The sequence below is a fragment of the Podarcis liolepis genome (genome assembly GCF_965112155.1).
Source record: "Podarcis liolepis genome assembly, chromosome: 4".
Taxonomy (NCBI): domain Eukaryota; kingdom Metazoa; phylum Chordata; class Lepidosauria; order Squamata; family Lacertidae; genus Podarcis; species Podarcis liolepis.
In genome coordinates, this window is record NC_139558.1 from 49,979,604 (window position 1) to 49,989,675 (window position 10,072).

Below are 10,072 nucleotides of genomic sequence, written 5' to 3' on the forward strand. Positions count from 1 at the left end.
GAACATTTCACTGGAGTTCATTTAAATATATGAAGTATAGTGTATACATATTGAGACAGCAGGTTTTTGCAATATGTAGGTTAACCACTGATATTAAAGGTAAACTTTTGCCAAATTGTTCTCAGATACGTAGATTGATAAATACACATTTTCTTTCCCTGCAGGTGCTATTCAAGTATTGGGAAAGTTCAGGATGCCTTTATATCTTATAGGCAGTCTATTGATAAATCAGAAGCAAGTGCAGACACGTGGTGTTCTATAGGGTAAGTAACTACATTTCCCCCTCATAATAAAGTCATGTGTTTGAGCAGTACAACTTTAAGCCCCCAGTGATGTTATAACTGTAATACAAAATTATTAATTTTTCCTTATTGCTAGATATAATCTGTAGTATGTAATCTTAAAAGCTAGCACTAAAACTTATTTTTAGATGTAATTGACTAAGGATTACAGTTGTATAATTCACAGTTTAAAATAAGTTTTTGGGAGTGGCTTCCACCCATTCCATTGTAGCAAATTAAGGTTTTGCAGCTATTGTGTTCAGGAAGATGGTTCCAGAACAATTTCTGGATTTTCCAAAAATCATACAATTTATAAAGCTGTATTATTGGATTTTCCAAATGTGAAACATGCATTATTTATTATTATCTAGAAGAGCTTGGTTAGTATACTGAGACACACCAAAAGGCTGGGTGTGATATTTGTCATCTAAAATTGATAATTGTATTCATCTTTCTCTTCAGTGTGCTGTACCAGCAGCAGAATCAGCCTATGGATGCATTACAGGCCTATATCTGTGCTGTACAGCTGGACCACGGTCATGCTGCAGCCTGGATGGACCTTGGCACCCTCTATGAGTCCTGCAACCAGTCTCAGGATGCCATTAAATGCTACTTAAATGCAACCAGAAGCAAAAATTGTAGTAATACCTCTGCACTTGCAGCACGGATAAAGTATTTACAGGTAAAAACTTGGGTCTAAGAAGAGGGACACATTTAACTCACCTTGGTAGGGAGAAGGAATGAAAAAAACTAAGGACACAATATAATATGTGATTGTTTTGTGAATTGTGTGATCTGTTTCCATATACATTCTAAACATATCATAGCTTGCAGTTTCATTTAATTTCTCATTTTAAGTGGGTCTCTCTTAAGTATTTTTTTCTACCTTGATATAATTTATGCATATTTTGTGTTGTCTACATTTTAAGTTATCATAGCATTTAGTGAGAATACACACACTATCCTTTGCTCTTGTTTGCAGTTTCAGAACCAAAGCGCTAATGAGACCTCTGAAATCAGAGCTCAACTTTGTTCTGATTCTCACAAAGGTTTATATTCTGGTTACCCTCTTTATCCTTAGCACTTCTCTGAAACCCCAGAACTAAAATGTATTCTTTCTAAGACACAGTAGAATACGGAATTTAGGAAGATTTCATGGACTTGATCTTACTAAATTAGGCGTGTGTTAAATTTACTTTTTACATAATTTTTCCTAGGCTCAGTTGTGTAACCTACCACAAGGTAGTCTACAGAATAAAACTAAATTACTTCCTAGTATTGAGGAGGCATGGAGCCTACCAATCCCCGCAGAGCTTACCTCCAGGCAGGGTGCCATGAACACAGCACAGCAGGTGAGAAGTTGGGTTATGTTCTGCAGGTGCCCAGCTTTTTAAGGGTTCTTTTCAATCAATCTGTAGTAGTCAAGCGTATTTTGCTGTAGCACAGGGCTAGTTTTCAGTGGTAACAAGACTAATTAGCAAAGGGAGATTAAGAATAGACTCCCTGTGATTTGGAGGAAATATGGGGGAACCAATTTAGAACCTTTGTGGATTTTCATGATTATCAGAAAGATTTCATCCCACATAGAAATTGCGGCAGACTTTTGTTTTAAAAACACCCCCATGAAAGGTACACATTGCTCCTTTGATGCTATGGAAATTGGTTTTCAATAAATGAGATCAGCATAGTCACACAGCCCTTATTAAAATGTGCAGCTGGTAAAAGATATGTAGCTTAAGGAATATTTAAAAATGTATAGAACCAAAAATTTTTCTTCCTCCTTTGATTCCTAGGCTTGTAAACCTCATCAAAATACTGAACCTGTACTAGGCCTCAGTCAAACACCTATTTCACAGCAATTGCCACTACACATGATTCCTTCTAGCCATGTAGATGACCTGTCCAGTCCAGCCAAGAGGAAAAGAACATCTAGTCCAACAAAGGTATATATTCTCATAAAAAGCCCCACTCAGTTACAAGAATCTGGCATCCAGGAGTTTGAGTCTGTTGTTCAGATAACTCTTTTAAATGAAAATCAGAATAGCAATGTTCACAATGATGACATTGCACTAGGAGTAGTTGAACATTGCAGTAGCTATAACAATAGCATACTAAAAGTTAGGGGGGAGAATCATGCCATTTTGTCTACCACCTTGCTTAATTTAGAATGCTTAATCATCACATTAATAATATTGTAAGAACTAAGATGAATTTTGATAAACTTCTAAGTCCACATTTGGTTTTATTTAATTCTTCATCACAGTTGATTATCTTTTACTTTTTATTCCATGATGATTATATTAACCAATACTGAATTATATATAGCAATATTTTTAAAGGAAATATTCTTAACTTGTAGTGGACAGTTTTAATAAATTCTTTCACCATTATATTCACATTTTTAATGTTAATGTTTTCCTTAGAACACCTTAGAAGCTTGGAGCAGTGGCCATACAATGTCACATCCTCCAGTACAACAACAAGTACATTCTTGGTGCTTGACACCACAGAAATTACAGGTAAATCTACAGAAAGCCTTTTGTAATTTTTTCATAAAGTACATATGTCCATGCAGCACAAGTTGATCATATTTTTCTCATCTTCTGACATACCTCCAAGCTTTCATTAATTATTTCCTTTTAATTCATAATTTCTATCTAAAATATTTGCAGTTTTATATACCGTATTTTTTGCACCATAACACTCACTTTTTTCCTCCTAAAAAGTAAGGGAAAATGTCTGTGCGTGTTATGGAGGGAATGCCTACGGGTGGCATGCCTACGGATTTTCCTCCTCTAAAAACTATGTGCGTGTTATGGTCGGGTGCGTGTTATAGAGCGAAAAATACGGTAAATGACTTTCCTATTTTTATCTTTCACTGAGCACCCTAAAGCACTGTATAAATCATGAGCAGCACATGGTGCTCTCTAGATCAGAGGTTGGCAGCCTTTTTGGACCAGAAGGCACATTTTGAATTTTGAAAAAGCACCACTTACAAAATTTTAGAGAGTGCAGTTATTACTGCTTCCCAATCCCCACTATCTTCCTGTGGAAAGCTATGTCTTGATTGTGGCAAACGCACAATAATGATGTATGTGCATACAAAATGATGCTGTTGCTGTCTTATAATAAGGAACGCCCCCCAGTATAAAGAAGAATATACAAGGTAGCCGCACCACACTCATTCTTTCTTGCATACACTCACACCTACAGATGATAGATGAAACCAGCATCTTTCTCATTCATAAACACGCACTTCACTTATACATAACCACAAATACATCTCCTGCTCTCTGTCTCTGCTGCAGTGCATCTCTCTCAATCACACACACAGTGTATACCTGAGCAACCATCACCACCCCATTCAGAAAAGCCCTATAATGGGAAAAGAAAATGCCTGCTTATTCACCCCCTCCCAAATCTATAACAATACATGAGGGTCACATGCCCAGGGGCCCCAAGGAAGCCTTCAGGGGTGTCAAGTTGGCAATCCCTACTCTGGATGTTGTTGGACAATTCCCATCTGACCCAGGCATCATGGGCAATGGTCAGGGTTGATGGGGGATGAAGTCCAACAACATATGTCATTCACTGTGTTACCTATCCCTGTTATAACTATTAAACACTTTGTAGAACTTTTTGTTAAAAATTGCTTTATTTTACAGTTTTATCATGGTAAAATATAGTTGAATGTGTAGCAGGACAATAATAGTTATATACTGTGTTTAGGCTTTAAAAACAAAATACACTTGCTTTGTATAATAAATATCCACAACTTCATGCATTTCTCTTCCTTATTCTGAGTCAGAGCCTAGGGCAGCCTTTGTCTCATTGAGGGCTAGATTGTAGCTGTTGCTTCCCTTCACCAACAACAAAATTGTTTCTCTCCCAAAGGAAGGGAAATTTTAGAGAGAATTGCTGAAGAAATTTAGGAAATAAATAAGTGCCCTCAACAGTTGTCACTGTGCTTACACAACTGATGTGCTATTGCCTACAAAATAGCATGAATTTTCCCAGGCTTCACTATCTGCTTGTATGATAAGAATTTATTGGTCAGAGATGATGGGAATTATAGTCATTGATTTCTTATCTATGGTTTACTTAATTTGAGTAGGTTGTGTATCTGTTTATTTTTAGTACAACTTGTTTCAAGGAAAGGAATTGATGGACTGAATGGGGTGCATATAATGATAAACAGATAGTGTCAGAAGATTTTTGTCACGTGAATTGTTATAAACAAATCTAAACTTATGCAGGGGGCCTAAGTAATTTTTTTAAATTTATTTTCTAGCACTTGGACCAGCTGCGTGCAAATAGAAATAATTTAAATCCAGCACAGAAACTTCTGCTGGAACAGCTGGAGAGTCAGTGTGTCATGATGCAGCAACACCAGCAGGTGCCAACATTTGTTTCTGTTTTGTACATATCCTGTCTTAATGATCTTTTTTTCTTTTCCAAACAATTGCCAACAACTGAAGAAGTCATAGGGTGGAATCCAGTCTTGAAGGAGCCGACTTCTCCTTGCACAACAAGAATTTTCCCTTCCTTTATTTTCCCCTGCAGCCCTCTGCACCCCCCAGATCTGTTTCAGGGGATTTCTCCAACACTGGAGTGTGTGTTGGAGGCTGCAGGGGAGAGGAAAAGGTGCTCCCTTGCACAAGTGGAAGTCTGTATGTTGACATTCTCATAGGCGAGTGTTGGGTGCAACCCGTAGTCATGCCTCAAGAACTCTGTGAATTCAATGAGAACTTTTGACATTCTTTTTACTAAAATGTGTATGTTGAAGACATGCTAGCCACTAAGTGATAGTTAGAAGGTTTCTGACTAGTGTTAAACATCTTGCTTCCCAGCTAAGATGAATATGGCAATTAGTTAGTGTCCTGCAATAACTCATCACACAATGATTGATATAGTAGCATGCATTCAGACAGTGAAATTTAACCCATATGACTAGCCTAATGTGTGAACTCAGTCCTTAGACCTGATCGAGAATTTTATAAAAACAAAGAAATCTTCAATTTTTATTGGATTGGAGGTCAAGGACTTCCTTCACCATATGATACAACATGGTGTCTAAGTGGAAATGCTGAGAGAGAAGAACTGTTTCATTTGCAGCTCCTACCAGCAGACTGGAACAATCATTTTGAGGAACTGTTCTCCTCTGAAATCATATTTATTACATGTATGTACTGCCTCAGACTTCTCCAGACTCCCTCTGTTGGAAGGGAAAGGACCAGTAAGGCAGCATACATTATCATGCTCCTTTATTACATGCTGTCACTTCTCTCCCCCTTATCTCCACTTGTAGAGTATGGGTGAAATCCATATGTTTCTGGGCTCAATATTAGGAGCTGGTTTTGACATTTAAAGCCCTAAATTATTGTCCCCTGGTATCTTTAAGGGCCACCTTATTTCATATTTGCCCCATCATATACTCTTGGCATTGGGGACGTTGCTTCAGCTGCCAGTGCTGAACAAAGTTTCATTGATGTCTACTAGGAGCAGATCTTTCTTGGTGAGGCTGCCAGTTTTGTGGAATGCCCTCTTCTGAGAGGTCTTCCAGGCCCTGATGCTGTGCTTTTTCAGAAATCTTTTGGGCAAAACTGATTTTAGTTTATTTGAGTTTTGTGCTGACTGATGGCACTGTTAATAAAAATCTCTAGCCGAAATAAGCAATAATTATTGATCATGTTTTTAATTGTTTTAGACATGTGAATTGGTTTTTATTATGTATTTTGTGTTTCTAGTTTTAATGCCAACTCTGCATGTTGACTGCTTTTCTATACTACTTGACAGGAATGATGCCCACCCCCCCACCCCCCGTGCCTTGGAAAAAGAAGCATCAAATGTTCACAACTACTTATGAATATAAGATTGTTTTGCACCTGAGTACATGTGTCTGTATGTGTGATGTAGCTTAAGCAAGGTTTCTATGTTTCTTGTGTTACAAGTGCATAGATGACTTATGAACAGCACACATATTAGCAAATTGCAGCTTTTCCTTACAAAAGACTCACAAATGATCTTCTGACCTTTTAACCCTTAATGTATGTGCTATTTTAGAGGGGGGGGGGAAACAGAAACATGGCATTATTAATAAGTCACTCTATCTGCTTGTAATGTATGACGCGCCATTTGTGACAGATTCACAGGAAGAAAATCTGACATCCGCTAAGAGCATTTACTTGAGTATCACAGTTTGAGTGTGTCATATCTATTTAACCAAAAAAACCCAAAAAAACCCTCATGAAATACATGATTCTGTAAGTTATTCTGCTAACATTCTTTATATTTTACTTGCTTTTTATTAGATGAGGCAGACAGGAGTTGCACAGGTACGATCTACTGGAATTGCTAATGGGCCAACAGCTGACTCGTCTTTGCCTACAAACTCTGTCTCTGGTCAGCAGCCTCAGGTTGCTCTAACCAGAGTGCCTAACATCACGCAGCATGGAATCCGTCCAACCTGCCCTGGGCAGCCTATGGCAAATGGACCCTTTCCAGCAGGCTCAGTTCCCTGCAGCACAGCAAGAACGCTGGGTAGTACAGACACTATTTTGATAGGCAATAATCACATAACAGGAAGTGGAAGTAATGGAAACGTGCCTTACCTGCAGCGAAACGCACTCTCTCTACCTCATAACCGCACAAACCTGACCAGCAGCGCAGAGGAGCCGTGGAAAAAACAACTAACTAACTCCACTCAGGTACACGCTATATTTTTTATGTTGCATAGCAGAATGTTAGTACAGGAATATATATTTTTGCAGGGTTTTCATCACATTCTGTGGTCAGAAAGATCAGAAAACATTTGAACCTGCACATTATAATGGAAAGCTATTTCTTTATATATGTTAAGGGAATGGAATGGAATAGAGTGTAATTATTTTATAAAAGTTCCATTGTCATTTCATTTTTGTACAGATGCTTGATGTATAAAATTGCAAGTTTTAAAAATAATATGGTCTACTAATTGCTTTGGTAAAATAGCATCTGTTTTAATCCTGATTTGTTTTCCAAGGCAATAAGGAACTGGTAATAAATATTTTTGTCAGGAAAATCATGAAATAATATTGCAGGCTAATTCTAAAAAAAACACAAAAGCAGCAATTAATACAAAGCATAAGTACTTAGTTAAATACTTGGCACTATCACTGTTGTTTTTCTGAAATTGGAAAGACAGCCTTCAGTATTTTCTAGCCATGTAATAACTTGTACTGGATAGTCATATGTTTTTAGTTTCACAATGAATCTTTCTCAGCTGTCTTTGTTTCTTGCTTTTTAAAATGTTTGGCTTTAATGTAGTGTTGAATTCATCACTAGAGTAACAGTTAATCACAGAGGTTACTTACTGGCCATGCATGTCTGCTTTTCTGGTACTAGCACAACAATTAAATTCTAAGCGCTATAAAAAGTTGTGCAAAGAGTAAATGGTTGAAAAATTGTTTCAGTATTCAACACTGTTCAGCTACATAACATATAAGTATACTATTGTTGATTTCTTTGTAGTTTGGAGCCATGGTTTTTTTTAAGTGACCAGGACTAAAATCTAGAAATACTTTGGAACACCTTGAGAGTTTCCTCTGAAATTGACATTGCCTATCTCTTATGTGTTCTCATTAAACAACTTAATTTAACCTCAAGGATGATAATCATATTTAATTGGCACCCACGTTCACCACTGGGTTCATATCACACATTCAGAATAAACCATAGCATGATAGCTCTCACCCCTCTTCAGTGAGAGCCTCCCACAGACTACTAGTGACTCTGGAAGGATCCAACTGTCCCTGAGGTTTTGAATTTCCTCTTGAGGCCAGAGTAGAAAAAGGAAGAACCAGAAGCTGCGGAGAAAGAATTACACTGAAGCAGCACCCCCAGGAAAGAAAACTGACCAAAAGACTTAGCTGTGACAGTCATGTGTGACATGGGTGGAAGCAGGCACATGAAACAACACAGCTGAAATAAAGAGTTGGTACTCTTTTGAAATCTCTCAGCCAGACGTGACCCATGGAAGATATGGAACGTTCATCCTTTAACTAGCCCTTCTCCCGGAGTACAGCACAAATCCTAGTCCAGCTTTCATGGTCCATTCTACTTGTTCTCTGGAAGCAAGAAGCACAGCAGCAATACCCTCAAGAGTGGAATTTTTCATTTTCACTGTTGCTTCTCACCTGGAGTAGAAATGGATGCAATTGGTGTGTGTGTGTGTGTGTGTGTGTGGAATGTTTAAAGGCAATTAAGACAAACCCCACTGAAAATGGAGATCACTTCCTGCTGTGGTTTTGCAGGCTAGACTTCGACGTGGCAGAAGGCAGCTTTCTTGTGTAGCACTGTTCCCGCCCTGCTTTTGCCTGATTACCATTATTCCTTACATGAATGCGATTAACTGTTTTTACTGGTTGCTTTACAAAATCCAGCATGTTTGATTTTAAGTTTGATTTTTAAGCCACCTTAGTTGCCTTTCTATTACATCACATGGAGTGTTAGCCTCTTAAATTTGACAGTTCTCCAAGAGGCTAGACACTGTGGGATAGCAAAGAAGTCAACACTGGAAGTCATGGAATAATGTAACAAAGGCAGTAGAGCTTTGAATTGAACTAAAGGTGGTGTTCAGTCTCCGTCTCTCAAAGTCCTTTTTTCTGATTTTTATGTGATTTTATGTCAAGGTCAAATAGTTTCTGCCAAATTTAGTGTTTCTTACGATAGACTCTGTTTAAGGCTGTTTGGCAAAAACTCCGAAGAGCTGCTAAATGAAGATCAACAAGATCGACACCTACACCCTCAGCAATTAGGCTTTAAAAACCCACTGCAAAATATCATACATACAATCGATTATATATTTTGTAAAGTGGTTTATCCATTTGTTCTTATACATTTGGACGTCTTTGAAGATATCATCGCCAAACTCTGCACAAGGGTTCCTGAGCTGGGGGCAGCAGTTTTTGTTGACATTGGGATGCTGGGCACCATTTTGAATCAAGCTGGTGGCCTGAAGTATTACTTCTCCCAATATTTGGTGTGACAGGTCCAAACCACCAATTTTAATGCCTCCAAAGATACCATCACATGATGGACCCAGGTTGTACTCACGTAGACATCTTTGAAGATATTTTAACCCAATTTGGAATGACAGTTCCAGCCTGCACCAATTTGGATACCTCTGAAGATACTGTCACCCAACTTGGCATGAGAGTTCCTGAGGTGGTGGACTTTGCCTATGTTTCCATGCTTAGAACCATTTTGAAAAAGATCGGTTTTGAAATGTGAGTTGGCTGTCACTTCAGCCAGTTTGGGGTGTGATGGGTCCAATGTATGCTGATGTGGATGCCTCCAAATATTTTAAGGACTGTTGAGGTATTTGGTGTGAAAGGTTGCAAGTGTGCCAGTTTTGATGCATCCTGGGATATTGTCACTCAACTCGGCATGACGGTTCCTGAGGTGGAGGCAGTGGTCCTTGTTTATATTTGGACGTCTGATGCCATTTTGAATCAAGATGGCAAACTGAAATGTGACCACCCAGTTTTGTGTGTTGGTTCCAAAGTTTCCCAAGTTTTTGCCTATGTTTGTATGCTGTTGGATGCAGTGACTGTGGCATAGCCCCAAACTGCAAATTACATTATCCATTTAAAAATCACATTTTCTTGTGGGGTGGGGTTGGAGTTTCTTTGAATTTCTGGGCAATGCCAGGCAGTCCTTGTTAAGATGATAAGGAAGAATATTACCTGCAGCAGTTTAACAGTTCAAACTCTTGGATCTGAATGGCAGTAGAAGCAGACAAACTCTTTTAA

The 10,072-nt window shown here is 38.3% G+C and overlaps 1 protein-coding gene across 4 annotated transcripts in view; it reads left to right on the forward strand.

Annotated features, from left to right (window-relative positions):
* KDM6A (lysine demethylase 6A) overlaps positions 1 to 10,072 on the forward strand; it is a 104,477-nt gene that overhangs the window by 59,341 nt on the left and 35,064 nt on the right. For 2 of the 4 annotated variants that reach the window (XM_083498410.1, XM_083498407.1), the window contains exons 11-17: positions 165 to 263; positions 744 to 963; positions 1,499 to 1,633; positions 2,075 to 2,224; positions 2,705 to 2,800; positions 4,573 to 4,677; positions 6,593 to 6,988. In XM_083498410.1, the coding sequence (XP_083354536.1) occupies positions 165 to 263; positions 744 to 963; positions 1,499 to 1,633; positions 2,075 to 2,224; positions 2,705 to 2,800; positions 4,573 to 4,677; positions 6,593 to 6,988 (1,201 nt within the window). The remainder of the gene's footprint in view (positions 1 to 164; positions 264 to 743; positions 964 to 1,498; positions 1,634 to 2,074; positions 2,225 to 2,704; positions 2,801 to 4,572; positions 4,678 to 6,592; positions 6,989 to 10,072) is intronic. The other 2 variants (XM_083498408.1, XM_083498409.1) reach the window with 1 other exon arrangement.